We start from the raw sequence: 24,930 nt of genomic DNA, 5'->3' as shown, positions 1-24,930 counted from the left end.
GGAAATATGTGGAACTTGTTTGCACGTCTGCCTCATGCTTGCCGTGCTTGGCAGGTTGAGCTGCCGTTCACATCACACATGTGTCTGAGAGGACCTGGAGTATGGCACACCTGTCTAGGGCGGCTTCTGTTAACTGACCATTCTTGGTTTGTCCACAGGTGGGAGTCTTTAGTCCTCGTGCTGATGTATCTCATCTACATTGTCATAATGAAGTAAGTAAAATACTTTCTTAGTTTCTCTCCCAAAACTCTTTCCTACACTCAGCGTTATGTGATAATGTGGGCAGAGGAACAGGGAACAGGGCGGGTACCTGTCATCAGAGGCTCACTTGGCTCCCTGGGCAGCCTGCTAGGAATCAATGCAATCTCGACTTACAGCAGAAGCATAGACCCTTCCATCCCAAATGTATGATAGAATCAAAGCTTCGTGGTTTCATTTGAGAAATCTCTCAAACCCTTGCCCCGCTTCAGGACCTGGCAGCCTACCTTTTGGCTGTTTTTTCGCTCACTTTCATAACAAGAAAGGAGGTAAAGCTCAATGTGTTATGTTTCCATATAGGTGGAGGGAAGATGGGACCAGAGCTAGATAAGAGATAACTAAAACCATGGATCAAATATCTACAGACTTCCATTATTCGTATTGTATTAGTCAGCTATTGCCGCTTAACAAATGACCACAAAACTTAATGGCTTAAAACCATAAATGTGTATTATCTTGTACAGTTTCTGAGAGTTAAGCATCCAGGAGCAGTTGAACTGGAGGGTGCTAGCTCAGGGACTGTCATGGGATTATAAGTAAGAGGTTGTCCAGGGTGGCTGTCATCCATTTGGGGCTCCAAGACGGCCCACTCACGCTGCTGGTGAGTAGGTGCTGGTCGTTGGCTGGAGGCCCCAGTTCCTCACCACGTGGGCTTCTCTTCAGGGCCACTCTACTGTCCCCACACCTGGGAGTTGGCTTCCAACAGAGCAGGTGATTCAAGAGAGAGCAGGAAGGACCCAGCAACACCTCTTATGATCTGGTCTCACAAGTCACACACCGTCACTACTGCCGTGTTCTGTTTATTAGAAACGAGTCGCTCAGTCCAGTCCTCACTCAACGGGTCTGCTTTGCCTTTTGAAGAGAGGAGTGTCACAGAATGTGTGGATGTAATTTAAAACCACCACGTCATGCATTCTTGTCCCCCTTGGAGTCTGGACGGCTTACCACCTGTATCAGGAGTTATGTTGCTGATGTTTCCCATACTCTAGTGTAAAATGTAAGCACCGTGGTTGGAAGCTGCCAGTTCATCTTTTTGCTGAGTGCCATGGAGATGAGGAGCTTGTCAGTGGTGCAGAGATATTCTGTGCTGCAGATTCCTGCCCCACAGGAGCTGCTCCTTTTGCTCTAAGTTAGTCCATACTCTCCCCAGCCTATGTGACTGCAGGAGTGACCACCTTCTCTAGGACGCAGGGCAGTAGACCGCTCTCAGAAACTGCCCATTTGGACCCATCGGGTAGCAGTCTGCACTTGACATGTCAAGTTTTCCTTGCTGTTGAGGCCTGACAGAGATTAATTCTGGTGGCCGAGAGCCCGTTGGGAGAAATCAGTGTGGCCACTGACAAACGTCACAGGAACAGTGAAGGTAGGAGCTGGCTTGACCGACAGCCAGGGTGGGCTGTAAGACATCTGCTGCCATTCCGCTCAATATAGCACCCAGTTTCCACCTCAGGAGCTGTCCCACAGTCAGTGTGGACCCTGTCACTGGGTCGTGTGACTGGAAGAGGACATTTCTACTGATAGAATAGAACCTTACCCAAACTTATCCTGGTGTGGAGTTACCATGAGGTAGCAAACAAAGAAACCAGATACTTTCACCGCAAATCACCTTCCATTTAAGCATCCCAATACATCAGCTCCCATGAAAACCAGAGTTGGCCCAAAAGTTTTCCACAGTTTCTAGATTCCAAGGAAAAGCCTTTAAAGATGGAAGGAGCCAACTTGCTCCTCTTTCTCTCAAAGAGCAAAACTACTGGGGAATTGGTGCCACAGTCAGGAAGCCTCAACAATAGACGTCTTCTTTCAGCATTTTTTATTTCACCTTTTTTTTTTTTTTTTTACATTTTGATGCTTTGAGACCCCAAAGAGTCAAGAGCTCTCATATTCCCTTTTGAAAAGGTGGATCCTTCAATTATTCCAGAGAATTGGCTGAGTGTCTGCTATAAGACCAACGTGGATCTAGGGTTTTAAATCTGAATTTAGATGAAAGCATGTGTCATACTGAATTCACCAGGGGCTACACGGAATAAGGAGGTCTTCAAAAAGTGGTTTTCATCTAAAAAGAAGGAAGATTGAGGAATTTTGCTAGCGTGCATTCTGTGACCACAGTACCCCTCTACTGAGCCATCGTAATGCCCATGAGTTGCCAGCGGGGCACGTGGACATAAAGATAACATAGTGAACAATCTCCCTACCCCAAACCATGCCCAGTGTGAAAGCTAATGAGGTGTGTTTCTGCTGATGCTTCAGCTTTACCAACCTCCCAGCTGTTCAGACCAGCAGGATACAAATAGACCGGGGAAAGGCAGCTACTGTGCTCGTGGAATTTTCTGCATAAATTCTAGTCCTAAGTTCTAAATTGAAATCTCTGCTCTTTAGCCATCCCGCTCCATAATCAGAGGCTTTAATCACTGGGTTTTATAAAATCTGATTTATAAAATTGCATGCTTCATAATAAAATAGCTTCAGGGTGCAAGCACAAAATTTAAAACATTCAATTAAAAATATAAAACAGAGCAGCAGCCGTTAAAAACAGCATGTATTAGAATCATCAGCTGCCTCCTGGGTAGATGGCTTTAAAATGACGTTAAACATTCTGTCTGAAGGTCAAAAAGCAATTCCAGTTTGGCCCAACAGGTAGAAACCTTACGGGAGCCTGAGGCATACCCGGCCTCAGCGAGGGTTGATTTCTGTACTGCTGGGTCACTTCTCTGGGGTTTGGTCCCCAGATGAGGCAGTGTGGTCTGGTGGTTAAGATCAAGTGCTTCCTGTGCAGCCCCAGCCATGGGACCTGGGCCAGGTGATTCAGTCATTTTGAGTCTCAGTTTCTGCTTCTAAAAACAGAATGAACAATGCTTCCTACCTGAAAGGGTGTTTGTGGGACGGAACATGATGGAAGAGTTAAGTAATTAACCAATATCTGCTTCCAAGAAAGCGCTTATAATAATACGATACATAGTATTATTATCCTATTATCCAAATCCAAATAAATGTATAACACACAGTTGCTAACTTTTAAAGCAAACACCCAGGTGTGTCAGTATTTCTGTGGGGAAAGTGGATTCTGAGTCAACATGCCAGAAACACCACGTCTCCCCTAGAGCCCCATCAGGAGGGGAGAGAAAGAAAGTGGGGAGGCCTTTCCATTAAGAAGAATGTTGACCGTGCAAAGCAGTCAGCAGACTAGCATGACACACCCCGCGTGCTCGCCAGGAGCCCTACAACCATGAACTAGCTTCCTCCACTCACACCCCCAGCCGTTTCCCTCCCCCCACGTGACCTGAAGCCCCAGACATCATGTCAGTTCACCTACCCAAATGTCAGTGCATGTCTCTTAAAGGACTCATTTTTCACCTAACCACCATGATCACAACTAAAAGAACGCTAATGCTTTGATATGAGTAGGTATCCAGTCAGTGTTCAGATTGTCAATGGTCTCAGAAATATCATTTTTATAGTTTTATTTTCATCTCATAAATGTCATAAATATTTTAAAAGCCAGTGAGTTTCCTAGGATTCCTCTATGGGAGTCTTCTAATACCAGCGATAAAGGGACCAGGACATTTACCTGCCAAAACATCCCAGGAACTTGACTAAGCTTCCTCCCTTCCAACACACATGGAAGAAGCACTGCACAATGTTTTGATTCTTTTTCACTCAATCGTTCTGGAGAATCATAGCCCAGAATTTTTTCATAAAGCCAAGGGCGCAGCAGACCTGGAATTATGGCACAACAGTGACAAACATTCCCAGGCTCCCAGCCTATGACCTCAGGAAACCAAAGGCAGACAGAGACCTCGACAGCCAGCCCGCCTGTACACGTGGACCGTGATACACAGCCCGGGGTAGCAGCAGAGACGGACGTGATGCCTTGACCTTCCTCCACCAAGCATGCCCCTGACAGCAAAGGCCCTGGGGACCTGGCCCAGAGGAGGGAGACCTTGCCCATCCCTCTGAGTCTCACAACAGCCCTTCCACGCACAGACCCCGAGTAAGGGAACTCAATCCCAGAGGTCCCCCCGCTGACCTGGAAGACTCTGCAGAGAAAGCAGTGTGTCCCTATGTATCTATGTGATGTTGGCTTTATTTTCACTTAACCGTATATTCTCAAGTTGGGAAATGGGCAGGTTGTATATTCTGGGGGAAACAGGATGATAACATAATCTAATAACTTAAGGCACAGGGTCCCCCACAGGCGTCCAGGCTCGGGGAGCTGCGGGGAGCTGGGAGCCGGGGAGGCAGTTACGGCCGTGCTGATGGGCTCTTTCCGCACATGGCCGTGTCCAGATACAACGCCTGCATACACCAGTGCTTCGAGAGGAGGACCAAGGGTGCGGGAAACATGGTCAATGGCTTGGCCAACAACGCTGAAATTGACGACAGCAGCAACTGCGACGCCACCGTGGTGCTACTCAAGAGAGGTAACCCCGGGGGGCTGCGTCCCCCCGCCAGGCCCCAGAGGGTGTGCCTGCCCCCGGGGAGGCCTCCCTCCCTCCCTCGCTGCATCGGGGGGGAGCAGGTTCATCCTGGTGATGGGCAACCTCCGAAAGCCAGTGGAAGTTCTTGGACCAAACATGCTGGGGGTGATACAGGGCAAGTGGGGCGATGGTAAAGGAGAGGAGGCCGTGGGTGTCAGGGTGCTGACTCTGTCACATTCCGACTGAGTGACCATGAAGCAAGTTACTTAACCCCTCTGAGCCTCAGTTTCCTCTTCTGCAAAATGAGGGTAACTTTTGTAACAAGTTAAGGAGATAAAGTCTGCAGAATACTCCATTAATTAGAGTTGTTATTAGCATATTATTATATCCAAATTCACTTTCAGGCTACATTACCTCAGTTTCCGAGCTGCTGCAAAATGACAGAGAAAATTACCCTTTTTTTCCCCAAAGTAATGCTTACACTCAATAGATGCTTATTAAGCAGCTGATATACAAAGAGATAATACAGTGCTCTCTATTAATTTTCTTTCTTCGAGGAACATGGAAAATTATCATTTATGTTTGCCTAGAATGCGTTTCATTTTTCATTTAATTTCTTTTTAACTTTCCCCTTGAAATGTGTGGGTTCATTTCTTCTCAGTCCCATTTTGTTTGCTTTTCAGGCAAAACAAAAGAAATAAGAAAATCTATAGATTATTCTCAAATACATATCTAAGTTTGAAATCTGTGGGTAATTATTAGAAATTGAAAATCAATTATTTGATATACTTTTCTCACTAATTATATGCATGGTGAACAAAAGACTTATGAGTATTCAGTGCCATCCCACATAAGGATTTCATTTAGTTTCTTCTCTTCAGGGTAGTTCATAACCATGAAAGGAATACTCTTAGGAAACCAAAGAGAGCTACATATTATTAGTCAGTGTTTCCAGAGATCATTTCATGGTTTAGTGGCCTGGAGAACAGGAGTGAGGCCTTGGCCAGGTACCCGTGAGCTGTGTGCTCGTATTGCAGCACCCACAGAGAGGGGCTTGGGCCATGGCGGAAGTTATTTTCAGGCCTGCCAGCAGATCCTGACGCAAGATTTGCCCTAAGCCCCCTCTGGACTCGAGCCCAGCTCCCCACCCCTAGCCCCCGGTCAGCCCTGCTCACAGGCTGGGCTGCAGCAACGTGAGTATCCCCCCGCCATGTCCTCCACCTGGACTAATGTCAATTCTGCAGCTTTTAACAGCTCAGAATGAGCACTGGTGACATTTGAAGGGCATAAAGTGCTACTAAAGACTATTGGGGTCTTTCCTATGCCCCAGATATGAGCAGCAGGAAAAGAATCCTTTGAGGACAAAGGGGGATTCTCTTATGTTATCACTTATTTTCACCATGTTAGTGAAGGACTCTTAAATTGTTTCAGGTCATTTCAAAGAGGTATTGATGAGCCCCGTAGAAAGCAGATTTTAACTCTTCTTCAAATTTTGATCATGACAACCTTTCCAGGATGGATGAATAGTTGGATGGATGGTTGGGTGGGTGGTTGGAAGGAAGGAGGAGGGAAGGGAGGAAGGAAGTGGGGGAGGGAGGGAGGGAGGCAGGGAGGGAAGGAGGAAGGATAGATGGGTAGGTGGGAGGATAGATGAATGGATGGATGGGTGGATGGATGGATGGACGGATGGATGGATGGTTGATTGGATCGTGGATGGATGATTGGATGGATGGATGGATAGATGAATGGTCAGATGGATGGATGGATGGATGGATGGATGATTGGATGGATGGATGGATGGATGATTGGATGGATGGATGGGTAGATGAATGGTCAGATGGGTGGACGAATGGATGGATGGATGATTGGATGGATGGATGGATGGATGGATGGATGGATGGATGGATGGATGATTGGATGGATGGATGGATGGATGATTGGATGGATGGATGGATAGATGAATGGTCAGATGGGTGGATGAATGGATGGGTGGATGATTAGATGGATGGATGGATGGATGGATGGATGATTGGATGGATGGATGGGTGATTGGATGGATGAAAAGGAAGAAGGAAAGGAGGGAGGGAAGGAAGATAGAAGAGAGAGAGCAGGAAAGAAAGGAATGGAAGGAAGGTGAATGAATACCTCTTTCCTGCTCCTAGCCTCAATGTTATTTTTATTTTATGTTTTTAATTTTCCCAGCCAATTTCCACCGCAAAGCGTCAGTGATCATGGTAGATGAGCTGCTGTCGGCCTACCCACACCAGCTTTCTTTCTCTGAGGCTGGTCTTCGAATCATGATCACCAGCCACTTTCCCCCCAAGACTCGACTCTCCATGGCCAGTCGCATGTTGATCAATGAGGTATCTGGGAAAGCACAGTCCATCTGCCGTGGACGGGGTGGGAAACTGGGAAGGGGAGAAAGTTTCCTGGTCTGAATGTAGAAGCACCTACCTCAGTGTTTCGCACAATAATATCCCGCAGCCATTTCCCAACATCTTTGCTCTCTGGACCAGCTGTGCATCTTGGTCCTTGCTCTTCCCTCCACATGTCCAGAGACATGGTCCAGCTCCCAGTTATACAGAAAAACTCTTCTATCCCTTCTACCTACCTTCTTCTTTTTATCTTCTATCTCAATAAAGCTCTCCAATGTGAATGCACAGAAGTAGTTGCTAAATCAAGGTTACCCTAGTTTAAAGTAATGCAGAGTCTCTGACCTGAATTTTCCTGGGTGTTCCTTTCTCCGGAATGGCAGCCTTATTGATACAGTAATCCAAACACATGTGTATGGCTTTCTCACATATGGACCGAGGAATTCCTACAATCTGGAGGAGAACGTTAATACCCCAGCACACAGGGAATCAAGAACCCTGACAGGAAAGCAGTGCCCATCTGAGACATGGGAATTCTCCTCTGAAGGGATTTGCAAGTTCCAGTGGGTCATAAAGATTAATCCTTCCTCCCAGAGTTGGTTATTACTTTGAGGAGTCCCTTAGAACTTCTCTGCAGAGTCTTCTGGAAGCACCTCCCTGCCAGCTGACTGGGAAACATCCCAATAGCTGGTGTTCTGGGTGTGAGGATTTGCAGCCCCTCTGGCCGTATTAGAACGTGCCTTTCTTTTTCCAGAGACAAAGACTGATAAACAGCAGGGCTTATGCCAATGGGGAATCCGAGGTGGCCATCAAAATCCCGATCAAGCACACGGTGGAGAACGGGATGGGGCCCAGCAGCGCCCTGGACAGAGGCGTGAACGGGACTCGGGGGGACGACGTTGTTGCTGAGGCCGGCAACGAGACGGAGAATGAGAACGAAGACAACGAGAACGACGAGAACGAGGAGGAGGAGGACGAGGAGGACGAGGAAGGGCCGTACACGCCGTTCGACCCCCCCTGTAAGCGGTCCCGCGTCTGGGCTGGGCTGGGCTGGGGTCTGGAGCTATTTTGAGGCCACTGAGTTGATGCCCTTGACTTGGGTGACCTTCCTCATATTAAATTCAAGGAAATATCTCTGTATGACGTAGAAATATTTACATTAATTTTTACAGCGGATAAGACTCTACTGTAAGGGATCCAAAGATGACCAAGATGGTGACACTCGGTCATGGGTTGAAATGTGGGCATTTCAAGGAGGCTCTCTCTCAGCTGTTCCTCGAGGCCCCCTGGAGCTAAGGAGGGAAGCCCGTGACCCTGTTGGCCAGGCACGTGGTGCTGTGGGGAGAAGGGCTTCACCCATCTTCACCCACCCCGTTGTGGTTGGTGGGAGGCTGTCCTGGCAAAGCCAGCCCTGGGGGGCCAGCAGCCCTCCCAGGCGGCCTTTGCTCTTCCCTCATCCCCGTTCAGGCCCCACCTGTCCCAGGACCTGCTATTTCCAGGGTGGGCACCCCAGGGGATGCACACCTGGGTAGAAAGTGCCTAAATCACACCGCGGCGCTGGCCCATGGAATCTCCCGGCTCCTTGACGGGTGGAGACACAGGTGGAGGCTGGTAAAGCTTTCAGGACCCCGGCCACCAGGGCAGTGTCCTTCTCCCCCGACTGCTGCCTCCAACAAAGACCTGGCTGTTCCCGCAGCCTTGTCCCCCAGCCCTACCCATTAGGGGAACGGGCGGACCAAACCCAAAGAATTCTGCTAGACCTTCCAGAAGTTTCTGGCTCTTTCAAGAAAGAGTGCAATGGTCCAATTCGCATTCATTGCTAAGTGTGTGAAGCTTAATTAGCCTGTGTGTCTTCTCTGAGGTGTTGGGATGGATGGGGGCTGTAGGTTTTCAGGTGGGAGTGCAGGTTCCACGTGAAAGGCCGTTTAATGGTGAGGCGTGGGCACAGGGTAGCAGAGTCGCGTGTTACTTTTGGATGCAGGGTCCTTCTGTGCCCCTTTTTGTGTCCAGGGACAGCAGGTAAAGCTCAGGGGGGTGCCGGGACCCCCTCAGGGCTCCTGAGATCTCGACCTGGTCAAGGGCTGACCAAAACTAACTAGAAAATACCCACCCAGATTCCTAGACCCCAAACTCCAGAATCGCCCACCCAGGGTTAAATCATTACTTGTTAATAGGTTATCTTGCTAGAAAACACTATCCTGTCTCTTTATCCTTTTTTCCACCTTTGGCAACATTTCTTGGCAACATTCCTATCGCCCAGGACAAATACATGTTAAGGACGAAATAACCAGACCCCCCGCTCCTCCTTCGTAAGGCCTTGTGTTCATTTTCTATTGCTTTGTAACAAATGAAAACAAGCCTCGTGGCTTAAACTGGTTGGTTTGGTCGGGTTCTGGGGGTCAGAAGTCCGGCGTGGCCTGGCTGGGTGTTCCGAGGCTCACAGGGCCGTGATGGAGGGGGGTGGGCAGGGCTGTGGTCCTTCCTAGAGGCCCCGGCACACTCGGGTTCCTGGCAGGAGTGGGTTCCTGGTGGTTGCAGGGCTGAGTCTGTCTCCTCCTCGTGGCTGTCACCGGGGCTGCTCCCTGCGCCAAGGCCACCACCCTCTGCTCCCGTGGCCCCTCGTCTAGCAAACCAGCACCGTGTGTTGTGTCTGGTCGTCCCCACACTCCCCTCTAGCCTCCCCTTCTGCTTCCGAGGGCTCCCGTGATGGGTCATGACCTGCCCGTCTGGAGGTCAGCTCTGCCCTAGAGCCTAGCACAGTTAGGGCGGGTGGTTCATCCTTCCCGCAGGCTGTGAAAACTGGGGCACGGACCTTGGGGGCCACACCTGGAATTCCGCCTCCCCCAGCCCTTGTTTTTAGAGTTCACCATCAGTAGCCCACAACCAAGCTCCAGGAGTGCTGACTTGGCTAAAGTCTTACCCTGACGAAGGAAGCCGTGAGGCCAGTTGACGAGTTTGTAAGTGGCTGGCGCTGTGTTGGCCCCGGAGCCCAGGAGCCCACGTGCACCCCTCCAGGAAAACATCAGAGCCACGTGTGTGAGAGCAGACAGCCCTCATCACTCAGTGGGACAGAAGGGCCCCCTTTGGGTCACGTGTTCCCTATTTCTCACCTGGACGAGGTACATCCCAGACCTAACTGTGAGGTTTCGGGGTATCTTGAACCCCTGCTCCCCACCCTTGCCCCTGGGATTAGGATGCAGATGTGGAGCCCCCAGGGCCTCCTCACGTGTTGGGAGGCATGGCTGCAGGTGTGGGCTCAGGCACCCGCGTCAGGCACCCTCTGTCCTTTGGAAGCACAGGCCTTCAAGGAGACGGGATGCTCTGCGTGGTCCTGCCACCCCAGGGGTCTCGGCTTCACCCCAGGGCCCCGAGGGGCTGAGACCAGAAGTGGGGTCCTGAGTCCCCCTACACCAGCCCTTCTCACCTGGGCATCCTTGACAAAGGGTGGGGACTGGTTCGGGCGGTCCGGGTGGGGCCCGAGAATCTGCGTGTCTAACAGGCCCTCAGGTGATACTGGTGGTCCATGGGCCACCGTGGGTGGCGGGGGCTAGAGGCCCGGGGTCCCACCAGCCATCTTCACGGTTCCTCTGTGTCGCCAGGGAGCCTAGGTCAGGGCCTGGTTCTGCCTCTGAAGTGGAGGATGGGCTTGTCCGAGTGTGGCCCCCTGTCCTCCACCAGCTGCTGAGAAACCCTGTTCCCGGGCCCGGAGCCTCCATTCGAGGCTGGGGGTGAGTGTCCGGCCAGGCCTTCCCCTGGGCAGGGCCGCTTCGTCGCAGTGGTGAGTGGGTGGAGGCCCCCAGGCCAGCAGAGAGCCCTTGAGGGTCCTCTCAGGCCAAGTTCCTTCGGCCTGAAAAAGGCCCCTCCACTGGGTGAGGATGTGTTTCCCTCCCACAGGAATCCTGCAGGGGCCTGGGTTCCCTGTGTTTCTGCCACCAGGGCTTGACTAGAGTGTGTATAATTAACAAGTAAGTAACTGTGTGGGCGTATGTAAACAGACGAATATATAGGACATGTGTGTATGTGTGTGTATGTGCATATATGTACTCTGTGCACATGTGTGATTGATTTAATGTGTGCATGTAACATGGTTTCTATATACTGTGTACATTTAATATAGTGTATATTAATACACAAATATTTACACGTATTTAACATATTGTATATTATATAATATATACACCTATATTAACACATGTTTATGTGCATATAACATACATATAGGTTGCATACATGTATTTATTATATATACCTATGCATAGTATATGTATCTATATGTCTACACACATATAAAGTGTACTTATATTCTTACCTCTTATGAGAAGAAAGCCTTCTTACTACTGACTGACAGAAAGGGAAACAGTTACATGTGTATGGAGGTAAATGCACTTCCCTGGAGCACAAACTGAAACAAAATACACCAAAATATTAGTATGCTTATCCTAGGTGAAATTATTTTTTGTTTTCTCTATATATTTTCCATTTTAACACAACGTGCATTTTTATTGCCTATATCATTAGAACAAATGTATATACTTAGTTCTAGGTCTGCAATACTGAGCGATGACTTTTCCTCCATCTAACAGTATTAAGCTTCCTAAAAAGCTTGATGAGGACTGTAACTCAGTATGGTCTCAACTGGTCTCAAAGCAGTGACCATTTCATAATACATAAAAATACTGAATCACTATGTTGTGCACCTGCAACTAATGTCATACTGTATGTTAATTATAACTCAATAAAAATAAAAATTAATAAAAGTTTTAAAATACATTTTTAAAGGACTGTAACTTGGGAACAAGTTCTCTGCTTTTTAGGAAGCGTGATGCTCAAAGGGGTGCCATGTGCTGAGTCCTAAGCTCACGCCCTTGCTTCGTCCCCTGACTCTCTGGCTGATTTTGAAAACATCACATAATCGCTGCGACATCAGGTTCAGGTGGAGGAAGTGTTGTTTTTTTAATTCACTGCTGTGTCCTCAGCACCTAGAGCAGTGCCAGCACAGAGTGGTGTAGTGGGCGTTCAATAAATATTTGTTAAATGAATGAATAGACCTACCCACCACGAGCCGGGGGAGGCTGTATTTAGACCACATGACAGTGGAACAAAAGATGGAAAAATGACCAGAAATACTGGCTGAAAGAAGAAGGGATACAATTTTGACCCCTTTGTTCAGAAATGGGAATTTAGACTGGCTAAAATATGGACGATCCTTATCTGAACGCTCCTGCTGCTTAAAATCACTTAAAAAGCACATTTCTGCATCACTTGGTTTGTTTGAGGAGTTACATTTGTTATATTATATTTAAAGGTTTGTTGCAGATGGTACTCTGAATTTCTGCTTTGTTGTTGTCAGAGTGGAGCTGTAAGGTAAAGAAAGCATATCATTTTTAATGATAGTGAAAACCATTTTCTAGATATAATGCCCTTCCAGTGTCCAGTCAGAATTTTTAAAGCAGCTGAGAGAAAAAAACTCCGAACTCACTAGTGTGAACTTAACACTGCTTGCAACTTTCCCTCACCAATATCATTTGCTAAGCTCTCGCCGTCATAGTTCTGACCTCATTTTCTTCTCTTTTTTATTTTCTGAAGAATGACAGAGCCAGATTGAAGTCATTTCTCTCCCCATTCTTGTGTTTCTTTGTTACTTTGATTGGGTGTGTATTTTAAATGAACCAAGTCTTTCTCTCTCTCTCTCTCTCTCTCTGTCTGTCTGTCTCTCCCTCCCCCTGGGAGGGCATCAGGAGGACCGGGAGGTCAGTGAGGGGATGCCGAGGGCCCCAGGTGGATCCATCCCTTATCACCACAGTGCAGGGTTTAGGAATGTGCGGAATTCCAGGAGGCATTTGGGATCCAAGGATCTGGCCGTGTTCTGGATGGTGCAGCATTTGAAAGCCTCTCACAGAAAACTCCCAGACAGCCTCATTGCTTTGTAATCCAGCCAGACACAGCCAGTGTTCTCATTGTTCACTCGCCACCTCCAAACCTTAAATCTAACCAGATGCATAGCAGCTAATGGAGAGAGACTCCTCCTTTCTTACAAATGTGTTCTCTTTGCTTTATTGTGCACCTGTAAGTGGGATGCCCTTAGATTCTCAAAAACAAGTAGTTTCCTTTGGTCCGTCTGATTAGATTGTTCATAGTTATGTCATTACTGTTGATACTAATATGTATGGAGCATGTGATGTGTGCCCTGCACTGTTCGTGGCATCAAAACAGAGTGGTGAGCAAGCTAGAGAAAATACTCGTTCTTGAAGAGTTTATATTCTAGTTTGGGGGCAACTGAAAATAGTGAGGAAACAAATAAACCTGTTAATTTCAAATAGAAAACATTTGCTATGAAGCAAATAAATGCAGGTGATGGGAAAGCAAGGAGTGGGGTGGGAGGGGATCTCAGACTGGGTGATCTGAGGGGTCTGGTGACATTTGTGCTGGGAGGTCACCTGCTCAACAGGACAGACACAGCCACAAGCTCTATCCAGAGGGAACCACAAATGCAAAGTCCCTGAGACAGAAGGAGGCTTGGAGCCAGGGGAGTGTGTAAGTAGGGAGAGTGGCAGACAGGAGCCAAACCAGTCAATGATTTGCCTTGTGGGAAGATGTGATTTTACTCTGAGGGCACTGGAAGCCAGTGGAAGGTTCTAGAACAGTTTGCTTTCTGAGGCTCTGGCTGTCAGTGGCACGCAGATGGAGGTGGGGCAGGTGAGGGAGCTGGGAGTCCCCTTAGGAAGCCAGGTCTTCAGCCAGGTCATAGATGGAGGACCTGGTCCAGGGAGAGGCCATGGGGATAGGGAGATGCAGACAGATCGAGTTCCCTGGGCAGGTGGCCAGGGTTGAGGTGGGGAACGAAAGAATGGGGAGTCAGGAAAGATTCTGAGGGTTTTGAGTCCAGTAACGTGCAAACTTATGTTGCCCCAACCCCTATCCTAATAGTTCATTTAATTCTGCCGGCAACCCTCAAGCTCAGTGTTTCTGCGTCCACATTTTACAGATGAGGAAACTGAGGCTTAGGGAATTTAAGTAACTGAGGCACTCGACTCTGGTAGAACGGGGACTGGACCCAGCGCTGTCTGATGAGAAAGCCCCCATCTCCCCCTAGAGACCACCCTGCCGTCTAGGGAGACCAGGGGCCAAAAGTGGCGTTGTGTAACTTTACTCTGCAGTTTTCCTCTTAAATAGTTTTAGGAAACTGTTTGGAGACTGGTAAGAGATGTATGAATAAGTGCTGGATGCTAGCATAAAATTATAAAATAAATTGTAAAATTATAAAATAAATTTTATTCATACTATTCAAAATGTAATTTTAAAAATACCTCCTTAACTCTGGAGGGAATATAAAATGGAATAATCATTTTAGAAAACAGTTTAGCATTTTCTTACAAAGTTAAATAAACACCCACCCTATGACTCAGCAATTCTACTCCTGGCTCTTTGCCCAAGAGAAATGGAAACACGCCCACAAAAATACTCCTACAACTCCCGGCCTCTTTCCTTGTAATACCTGAAAACTGGCAACAACCCAAATCCCATCCACAGAAGAATGGATAAACAAATCGTGGTGTATTCACAGGATGGGACACTACAGAACAATTAGGAATGAATTACTGACACATGAATGAAACTCAGAAAACATTATGTTGAATAAAAGAAGGTAGACACACAAAAAAAATACTATATGATTTCATTTATTTGAAGCTGGAGAACAGGAAAAACTAATCTATGGTGGTAGCGGGGTGGGATGTTGACCAGAAGGATGCACACAGAGAACTTTCTGGAAGATGGAGATCTTGATATTTCTTTTTAGAGGGGAGTTAGCACTTAAGCAGGATGGTAATAATGGCCAAAGGAGAACTACTGTGTTTTTCAAATCTGAGGCTACAAGAACTCGTGGTAATGTCACCAAAATAAGCATTTATGGGTGTCTGATACTCAGCACTCAGGCAGCACTCAGAGATGGTAGGATCAGGTCATCACTGACAGATCCATCATCTTGTCCATGGCAGTAAGTAGTTAGAGCCAGGAAGCAATTATGGATTTGCAAATCCATAGCAGCTTGGGATGCAGACACTCAAGCGGTGTTTTGACAACCTTGAGAGCTTTCAGATGGTCTTTCAAGATTTCGGCAAGTTGACAGAGGATGTTGATCAATTCCACTAGGTGGCGCTGTGCCGGCTGACGCCTTAGAATCTGGGAAGATGTAGCTGCCTATCCACCCGGAGAAGGACCCAGAGGCAGCTGGCGGTCTCTACCTCCCCTCCCCCACCTCCACCCCAACCCCTCACTCTCCCCCCACCCCGTTTGTATCCTGAGAATCCTCCTCATCCTTTCCAACCTGGCTCCAGTTGCCTGACTAGCAGGTGGCAGTGGATAACTTTTTATTCCGTTTGGTTTTGTTGCTGGTGGAAAGCCATCTGAGTCTACCGGGAAAAGAGCAACATGGTCAGGCTTATTTCACAGGCCTTCCGTTAGGATGTAAATGTCCGGGGACAGCCGTGCAGAGGGCGGAGCAGAGAAATGTAGCTCGCTGACTTTTTTTTTTTTTTCTTTTTGCCTTTGTTGTTTTCCCAGCTGGCAAACTGGAAACAGTGAAATGGGCGTTCACCTGGCCCCTGAGCTTTGTCTTGTACTTCACTGTCCCCAACTGCAACAAGCCCCGCTGGGAGAAGTGGTTTATGGTGACCTTCGCTTCCTCCACACTGTGGATTGCAGCCTTCTCCTACATGATGGTGTGGATGGTGAGTCCAGGACCCCGTGCAGTGCCGGATCTCTTCAGAGAGAAATACTCTTAACCAGAGGGGAGTAGGGGCAGGGATTTCAGCCCAGTAACTGTATCAGTCAGCTGTCGCTGCAACACACTGTGTAACAACCAGCCCTAAATTCCGTGGTTTAGAATCACAAGACTTTATGCTCCTGCTCACATGTCGACAGGGAGACCATAGAGTAACTGATCTTAGCGGGCACTGGCTAAGCAGTCTGCTTCCAGCTCCAGCATGGTTACCTTTGATTCAGGCAGCAGGTGGGGTTCATGTCTACTCCCTGTGTGTGTGCTCATTTTCTTTGGACCAGTGGCTACCTGGGGAGTGTCTTCTCACGGTGGATCATTGGAATGCAGGAGGGCAAGGGCAAACACAGGTGCCTCCCAGGCCCTTGGCTTGAGACTTCCACCCACCCTCCATCAGCCAAGCCCGACATCCATGGAGTGGGGGAAATATACTCCACCCGCTCTAGTGGGAAGACCAGCAGGGTCACAGGCAGCCAGCGTGGAGGAAGGGTGGGAGGCATGGGGAGGCTGACAATCCCATCCATCATAGTCACTCCTCATCTCAGCTCAGTTTCTTCAACCAGAAAATGAAGTCATTGGACCAGGTGAATGCTCAAGGGTCCCTTCTGAAGCTGAAACAGTGATTCAAGGATTGGCATGGATTGAGGGACCATTGCGCAAAAGAGCCTCTGCCCCAAAGCTCTTCCAGGAAACCCAGCCACCCAGAGTGCACTTCCCATCTATGACTCTGGTTTCTAACTGAGGAGTGAACCTAATTCATTAGAATTGGAGTTGGGCAGAAATTAAAAGCCATGACAAAATTATGTGCATATAATCATGCTTGAGCATCAGGTAGAGATGCAGTATAAATTCTGGAGAATTAAACTCAAGAGCTAAAAAAAGGTTCTGAAAAGATTATTTTGGAGGTAATAACAAATGTGTAAACCTGACACAATTAACTCGTAATTATCCCGTGCCTTCAACATCACAGACAAACGGATAATTTTTTTTCAACCCAAGTCTTATAGCCAGGGGTTTCTCCTTCATCCTGTGTTCATTGACGTTTTTATTTGACACATTCATTGGGTGCCAGGTTTGGGGAATAGCATTGGTGTCCCTGAACTCCAGGTGGCCCAGTGGTTTTCTCTGAAGTCCACTAACACGCAAAGTAGCCGACGGATCCTAGGTTCACCCTCCTTCTGTTTGCCTCCTTCCGCTTTGGGGGAGGTTCTGAGAAGCCCTGAGAAGTGGCCAGGAGTAAGCGGGAAACCAGGAGAAGTCCCTGAGACCTGGTCCAGCCACCCGGAGAATCACTTCCCCCAAACGTCAGCCTCAGCCGTAACCATGGTAACCACAGTAACAGCGGGGGCGGGGGCAGCGGCCCCTTCCCAGGCCAAGCCCCATGGAGCCAAACCAATTCCTGCAGAGACCCCGCTGAGGGTGAGAAAGGAAAAACAAGGGTTAGCCAGGACGCTTGCAGCTCCATTTCACAAAAGGCTCCAGAACAGCCAGAAGAAACACTGTGTTTCTGCTCTCACTTTCCTCCCTGGAGAGGGGAAAGCAGAGAACCTGAGGCCACTCCAAATTCAGTTCAGCACTGTTTGAAAGGGACCAAGCCAGGCATCCCTACGGATTTAACTAACATCCCCCAAACCTTTGGACGGGGAGGGAGTGAGGCCAGGCTCCAGCGCAGGGGTCCCAGAGGAGCTGGGAGGAGTGGGCTACTTACCACAGCCCATTTACATTTCTTGTAATTTTACAGAAAGTGAGGGAGGGCGCGTGGCATCCCACAGTGACCTCGTCGGTTCAGCTCCTGCACGTTATCCTCTCCTGAAGCCAGCGGACCCGGGATGGGTCTCTTTCCACCTTCTCACTTTTGCCACTTGCCCCTCCTCACGCCTTCTCACCCACTGCTTTCCTCCCAGTTTGCCCATCTGGAAACTGGGGGCCAGAATGGGCTCATTTAATGGGATGGAAGCACTGCCTCCCCGTCAGCTGTTCTTCCTCCAGCTAAACCCCTCCTGTGTAAATAGAGGTGTTGCCAGTGCCCACGGGCACAGCCTGAATGCCTGGGTGGGAATGTCCCCCCACCCCGGGCCACTCCCCAGTGCGTGGACCTTGGGCAATGCCTCCGTGTCCTCGTGTGAAGAATGGAGATAAGCACCTACTCCCTGGGGTTGTGGTGAGAATTAAATAAGTTAAAGCCCACGAACATCACTCAACACTAACAAAAGTGCCTGAGTACTAGATAAACGTAAGCCACTGTGAAGCAGAGGATGACGTGGGCAGAGATGATGTCCCCAGGCTTCCAGCAAGAGAGGAAAGGAATCAGCCGCTTAGGGCTTTTCCTACAAGGCTGGATGGTGTAAGTCAGCCCCTTCCCAGATCCTGTAAAGTCTCATTGTGCAGCCAGCATGGGACGTGGACGCTTGCGTTCCCAGCACAGCATGGCAGCCATCCGTTCTGGGTTTCCCAGGAACATCCTGAGTTCAGATACTGTCCCTATATTGCCTTTTCCCAGAAACCCTGTTTCCCCTCTCTCAGGCCGCCTGCCTCACCCAAAGGAACAAGTAAGAGAGGCCAGTCTTTGGTTGGAGAGCATGGGCTCCGTAACTGCACCCCGGTCCCCTGCCAGCAGCCCCATCTGCGCCCTGAGATGTTCCTCGCCCTCTGTCTTGATACAGAGAGCAGACGTGGCACCCAGAGAGATCGCCCAGATTGCAGACTTTTCAGCTTTTTGCTGGGAGGGTCTGCGGGCAGGTGGGGCTGGTGCCAGCCCTCAGCTCTCCTCTTCCCGCCTCTCCCAGGTCACGATCATCGGGTACACGCTGGGGATTCCTGACGTCATCATGGGGATCACCTTCCTGGCAGCCGGAACCAGCGTGCCCGACTGCATGGCCAGCCTCATTGTGGCCAGACAAGGTGGGACCCCGAATGGGGCGGGGCTGGGAAAGGAAGGCAGGACTTCCTACTTGGGGGGCGGGGGGAGGTCACAGGGCAATAACCGGGGCACCAGATCCCAGCAGGGAAGGAGCACTGGGCCACTTCAGTGCCATGCTGGTCAAAAGGCTTCCTGGCATCAGAATAACAAGGAAACAAGCCAGCAGATCCGCCCTCGAGGAAGGCAGAGACGCTTCCTAGGTCGCACCCACATCCTCTCTGGAGGTTGTATTACTTCTATTATTAAAAACAGTAATAAAGACAATGGTGGCTAACCTTTGCTGAGTGCCACAACTGAGCAGAGCAATTTAAGCACATGATCTTACTTAACAACTCTGTGAGTTAGGGACAATCATATATGCATTTTATGGATGAGGAAACTGAGGCTTCAAGAGGACAGACCTAAGGTTTACCCACTGCAGAACCCCTCAAAGTGCCAGCTGCCAGAGGTCACTCTTCAGTGTATGACAGACCCTTCCTCCCTCAAAACCAAGATCACAGTTTACCTGCCCCGCCCTAGGTGGATGCCACCCAGGTGGCTGTGCACCTCCCAGCCCCCACTCTAATTTATGTGCCTGATTTGTGCGGGAGGAGATTGGTTTTCAGCAAACACAACCTGTGGCTCCCAGCCTTAGCACAGTGCCCTCCACTGGTCCTTGTGAAATTCTACTGGTTACATTATTTTCCTTAATGTTGCTCAGTTATTTAGAAGAAGAATTGGATACAGCGTAGAGCAGATGAGTGATGACACTGAACCATGGGTTCAGTGAACCGTGGGTCGGTGAACTCAGGAGCCCTTTATAGACTGCTGAGTTTATTCCTTTCTATAGGATGCTTCAGAATTTTTGGAACCATAGTTGGTTTTCAAATTACATTTAACCGATGATCATATCTGAAGTAAAGCTCAGCAGTTCAATAGAATGTATATTTCATTCTGTTCTATTGAAAAAATGCACACAAAAAAGGAAAATGCGTATTCAATAGACTATTTTACAATCTGTATCATCCTACAGTGATGGATGGCCTGGGAGAGACCCAGGCACGTGGGTCTCTGGCTGTCAGACCAGGGGCTCGAGAGAGTCCTTGGGGGGCCAGGGCACCCCCCAGGGACCACCTCCCTCACTCAGGTAATCTCTTGTCCTCGCAGGCATGGGGGACATGGCCGTGTCCAACTCCATCGGGAGCAATGTTTTTGACATCCTCATTGGCCTCGGGCTCCCCTGGGCCCTGCAGACCCTGGCTGTGGATTACGGATCCTATGTAAGTGGTTTTTCCGCTTTTCGTGGCCTCGGCCACTGTGACTGTGTCTCAGGGCAAAGGAGGTGTGGAAACACTCACGTGGAGGGGAGAGCAAATTCTCCTGGCCAGGTCCTCGCGAGGTCAGGCTTATGTGGGAACATTCAGGACTTGAGAGCAGAGCCGGTAGGCGGTCTCTGGGGAGGGCCAGATAGTAGATATTTTAGGCTTTGCCGCCCGGACGGTCTCTGTCACAGCTGTCATCAGCTCTGTTGTGGTGGCCTGAGGCAGCCACGGATGATGGCAAGTGGATGAGCGTGGCTGTTTCAGTCCAACTTTATGTACAGAAACTGAAATGCGAATTTCAGATAATTTTCACACGTCATGCTACATTATGATTCTTTCGAATCTTTTCAACCAATGAAAAACGTAAAAACCCTTCTTAACTCATGGGCTGTGCAAAAACAGCCGGGGGGGGCCAGGTTTGGCCCGTGGGATTTGTTTGGCATGCAAAATATTTTTATTCATGAAGGAAGGGCATAAAATACCCAATGCTGTCTCTGCCAGGGACCTGGCAACAGTCAGACCCCACAGTGATGGCCCCCGCGCTCCTTCTCAAGGCTAAGCCGACTGTGACTCCAGGTGGATTTGCAGGTGGGGGACACGGGCGGTCCAGGTAGATTTCAGGGCTCTTTCCCAGCCTCCCAAAGTGTCCCTCCTCTGCTCATGGGCACTTCTCTCCCAGACACTGTCCAAAGGTGGAGGGAGAAACTGCAGTTAGAGATTTCTCTCTGTATCTGGAAGAAAACAGTATTATTTATGCCTCTGAAGTTTTCACACCCAACCCAGTGTCGGGTGCTTCGCTAAATGTGTTACTGAGCATTGCTTCAGTCTATCTGTGTAATGTGTTGTCAGTAAGTGTATTTTCTGAAGAAAATATGGTGGCTCATTTTATCAGATGATGGTTGTCTCCGAGTTGCTTCACTCATGGTTATTTCAGGTAGGGAAGGTGTGTCCAGTGATGAAATTGAAATCCATGCAGAAAGGCCACACGTTTTTTGTTCATTTGAAGCTACCTGTTGGCAGAGAGGTTTCACCAGAGGGTAAAGATAAGCACAAGAAGTTGGAAGGAAGTAGAACGTGTCCTAAGGAGCCGAGATCTCTTCTCTGCTGTCTGTGAAATTGCGGGATGACGTGGTGAGAGAGGACGCATTACATTACCTGGGGGGTCTGGGAAGGCTCCTTACAAGAGGTGATTGTGAGTTGAAGTCTGAATAACTAGAGAGAGACAGCCATGGGAGAATTGGGGCAGGGCAGAGCAAAAAGCATTGCAGGCAGAAGGAACAACCTGTGCAAAGGCCCTGAGGCAACAGTGCACTTGGCCTGTTGGAGAGAAGGAAGGGGTTCAGGGTAAGTGGAGCAGAGTGAGCCTGGGGGCTCGTGGCCTGAGATGCACTTGTGGGACAGGCAGGCCCAGATCATGTGGGTGCTCGTTTGACAGTTAATAAAAAAATGACAACATTCAAACTGACGAAGTATATGGATTTACAAAATGATGTTCTTGATGACTTTTATGAGCGATTCCGCAGCATGAGTTTTTTTTTTAACTGTGTGGGTTTTTTAAAAATTATTTATTTATTTACTTATTTTTGGCTGTGTTGGGTCTTTGTTTCTGTGCGAGGGCTTTCTCCAGTTGCGGCGAGCGGGGGCCCCTCCTCATCGCGGTGCGCAGGCCTCTCACTGTCGCGGCCTCTCTTGTTGCGGAGCACAAGCTCCAGATACGCAGGCTCAGTAGTTGTGGCTCACGGGCCTAGTTGCTCCGCGGCATGTGGGATCTTCCCAGACCAGGGCTCGAACCCGTGTCCCCTGAATTGGCAGGCAGATTCTCAACCACTGCGCCACCAGGGAAGCCCTTAACTGTTTTTTTTTTTGTTTTTTTTTTTAAACTTTGGGTTTATTTATTTATTTATTTATTTATGGCTGTGTTGGGTCTTCGTTTCTGTGCGAGGGCTTTCTCTAGTTGCGGCAAGCGGGGACCACTCTTCATCGCGGTGCGCGGGCCTCTCACTGTCGCGGCCTCTCTTGTTGTGGAGCACAGGCTCCAGACGCACAGGCTCAGTAACTGTGGCTCACGGGCCTAGTCGCTCCGCGGCATGTGGGATCCTCCCAGACCAGGGCTCAAACCCGTGTCCCCTGCATTGGCAGGCAGACTCTCAACCACTGCGCCACCAGGGAAGCCCCTTAACTGTGTTTTAATTGATCTTTCTTTAATTACCAGAGAGACTGAATATTCTTTTTTAAATGTATTGGCCTTTCGGGTTCTTCTTTAGGATAATTATCTCTTTATGCCCTTTACCCAATTTTCCGTTAGAGGTTAATGGTTTTTTTGTGGGTGAGTTGATTTTTTTTTCATCTTTTTCCCTTAATAATTTTTTTAAAATTTATTTTATTGAAGTATAGTTGATTTACAATGTTCTACTAGTTTCTAGTGTACAGCAAAGTGATTTGGTTGTACATATATGTACATTCTTTTTCATGTTCTTTTCCATCATGGTTTATCACAGGATATTGAATATAGTTACCTGTGCTATACATTAGGACCTTGTTGTTTATCAGCATATATATAATAGCTTGTATCTGCTAATCCCAAACTCCCACTCCATCCCAACCCCATTCTCCCTCCGCCTTTGCAACCACAAGTCTGTCCTCTATGTCTGTGAGTCTGTTTCTGTTTCATAGATATGTTCATTTGTGTTGTATTTTAGATTCCACGTATAAATGATATCATATGGTATTTGTCTTTCTCTGTCTGACTTACTTCACTTAGTATGACGGTCTCTAGGTCCATCCATGTTGCTGCAAATGGCATCATTTCCTTCTTTTTAATGGCTGAGTAATATTCCATTGTATGTATGTACCACATCTTCTTATCCATTCATCTGTCGATGGACAGATGTCCATTGGGTTACTTTCATGTCTTGTCTATTGTAAATAGTGCTGCATGAACATAGGGGTGCATGTATCTTTTTGAATTAGAGTTTTGTCTGGGTATATGCCCAGGAGTGAGTTTTAATCCTGGGCCCTAAGCCCAGGAAGAAGGACCACTTAGCCTAGGCTGACTGTAAGGTAAACAGATGCCCACCAGAGGCCAGCCCTTCAATGATCCCCCATCAGTGCTCCCGAAACACCATGCCCCCCTGACCACCTGATGTCTCGGATATTGCACAGAGCTGAGCTAGCACCCTGCAGACTCACAGCCCCTGAAGGTGCCCTGCGCTTCCCCTGCTGGAGTCTTTCCTCCTGCAGACCCTGACTCAGATGCACACATTCCCCGTCACTCTTCCCATTTGAAATGATGTTCCTCCCTCCAGGTCTGTCGCAAAGCCCACTTCATTCAGGACTCCTGCCTGGACCCTACCACCCCCCACCGCAGCCAAATGGGATCTCTCTCCACAGCCTTTATTTCTACCTCAGTCACAGCTCGTCCTAAATCTGTGAACTTGCTTCATCTTATCACATGTTAAGTGGCATGTAAGAGAGACACTGAAGAAATGTCATCCAGGTTGGCCCCTGAAGGAGCATCATCCATTGGGTAGTCACAGGATTCCAGATAATCTTCCCAAGATTCCTAAGAGTGCCATTGTTGTCAGTCAGAATCTGATGAATGGACTCACATCAACCAAATTCACAAGAGTTTGATGTATATGCTAGAATGCCAGCAGACGGTACTAACACACCCAAGTGCCAGATAGAAAGCATACTTATTCCCAATGACTTGCGCTCTGTTTTCCTGGGGAAAGATCTTATGGGGGAGGTATCTGGGGAGCCCCATGACCACCTTCAAGTTCACTGACTCACCAGGAGTACTCATGGGACTCAACAGCAGGTCATAGTCGCAGCTAAGGTTTATTAGAGCAAAGGGTTTAGAGTAAAAGCCACAGGCAAATAAGATGCATCAGGAGATGTCCAGAGAGGTCAGGTGCTGGCCTCCAAGTCCTGCCTCACTACAGGGCCATGTGCAGGAGATGGAGTCTGAGGCTCTCTGGAGGGCTGGTCAGGTAGACACACTCCTGCAACATGCACAGCCGTGATCACAGAACTCAGAATCCCAGCACAGACACCAGGTACACATCATAAAGCTTGCGGAACATCCTGCCAAGCTGGTCCAGTATGCCCCATCACTTCCAGTGTACACACCAACATCGTCAGTCAGTGACATAAAGAACGTTCCAAGGGCCACATTCTCATCGGCCTGAGAGTTCTAGGCTCCGCTGGAGGCAAGCAGGATTGAATAACCAGACCTGCTGCACTGATACCTTCCCCACGGAAGGTCAAGTTAGAATTTTATTTCTCAGAATAAGCATTGCTACTACTCTATTACAAATAACCACAAAATCTCTCTGGGGTAGCCCGACAAAGGTTTATTTCTTGCTCAAAATCCGCTGCAGATGTTTCTATCCTGGTAGCTCCCGTGGACGCTTCAAGCAGAAGCTCAGGGATTGAGGCTTATTCCATCAGGTGGTTCTACCATCTTGGAGTCCTTCTCCAGCGGCCACTCAGAAAGCCGAGAGGGCAAGGGCACGGAGGATGGCGCAGATCGGTTCTGGATGAGGCCTGGAAGTGGTCCATGTCCTGGCTGCCCCGACCCACTGTCCAGATAAGTCATACGTTCCCGTCGAGCTATAAGGGAGCTCCAGGTCATTAGTTGAGCTGTGTACCCAGGAAGGAGTGGAGACGCGGATGAGTCCTGTGGTCCAGGGTGTCCGGTTGAGAGTGGAGTCCAAACAGGAGGGATTTGCTGGATAACCTTCTACTGGGGCTGCTGAGCTGCTGCCGTCCGAGCGTCCACCCATATCGTAGGGCCTGTCTCTCTGCCGCCCCGAGCTGCCCCCTCCACTCCAGCCATGCTGAGCGCACTGACTAACCCTGCTTCTGAGCTCCTTTCCCTGGGTCC

General features: G+C 48.8%; 1 protein-coding gene across 2 annotated transcripts in view; it reads left to right on the top strand.

The window, feature by feature from the left end:
- The window catches only part of SLC24A3 (solute carrier family 24 member 3), a 472,654-nt gene that overhangs the window by 428,901 nt on the left and 18,823 nt on the right, over positions 1-24,930 (top strand). The window contains exons 9-15 of one of the 2 annotated variants that reach the window (XM_036827174.1): positions 159-212; positions 4,543-4,676; positions 6,876-7,036; positions 7,800-8,064; positions 15,608-15,774; positions 18,608-18,722; positions 19,888-20,000. In XM_036827174.1, the coding sequence (XP_036683069.1) occupies positions 159-212; positions 4,543-4,676; positions 6,876-7,036; positions 7,800-8,064; positions 15,608-15,774; positions 18,608-18,722; positions 19,888-20,000 (1,009 nt within the window). The remainder of the gene's footprint in view (positions 1-158; positions 213-4,542; positions 4,677-6,875; positions 7,037-7,799; positions 8,065-15,607; positions 15,775-18,607; positions 18,723-19,887; positions 20,001-24,930) is intronic. The other variant, XM_036827175.1, reaches the window with a different exon arrangement.

Source organism: Balaenoptera musculus, chromosome 15 (genome assembly GCF_009873245.2).
Source record: "Balaenoptera musculus isolate JJ_BM4_2016_0621 chromosome 15, mBalMus1.pri.v3, whole genome shotgun sequence".
Lineage (NCBI taxonomy): Eukaryota > Metazoa > Chordata > Mammalia > Artiodactyla > Balaenopteridae > Balaenoptera > Balaenoptera musculus.
This window is presented reverse-complemented; position numbering and strand designations above follow the sequence as displayed.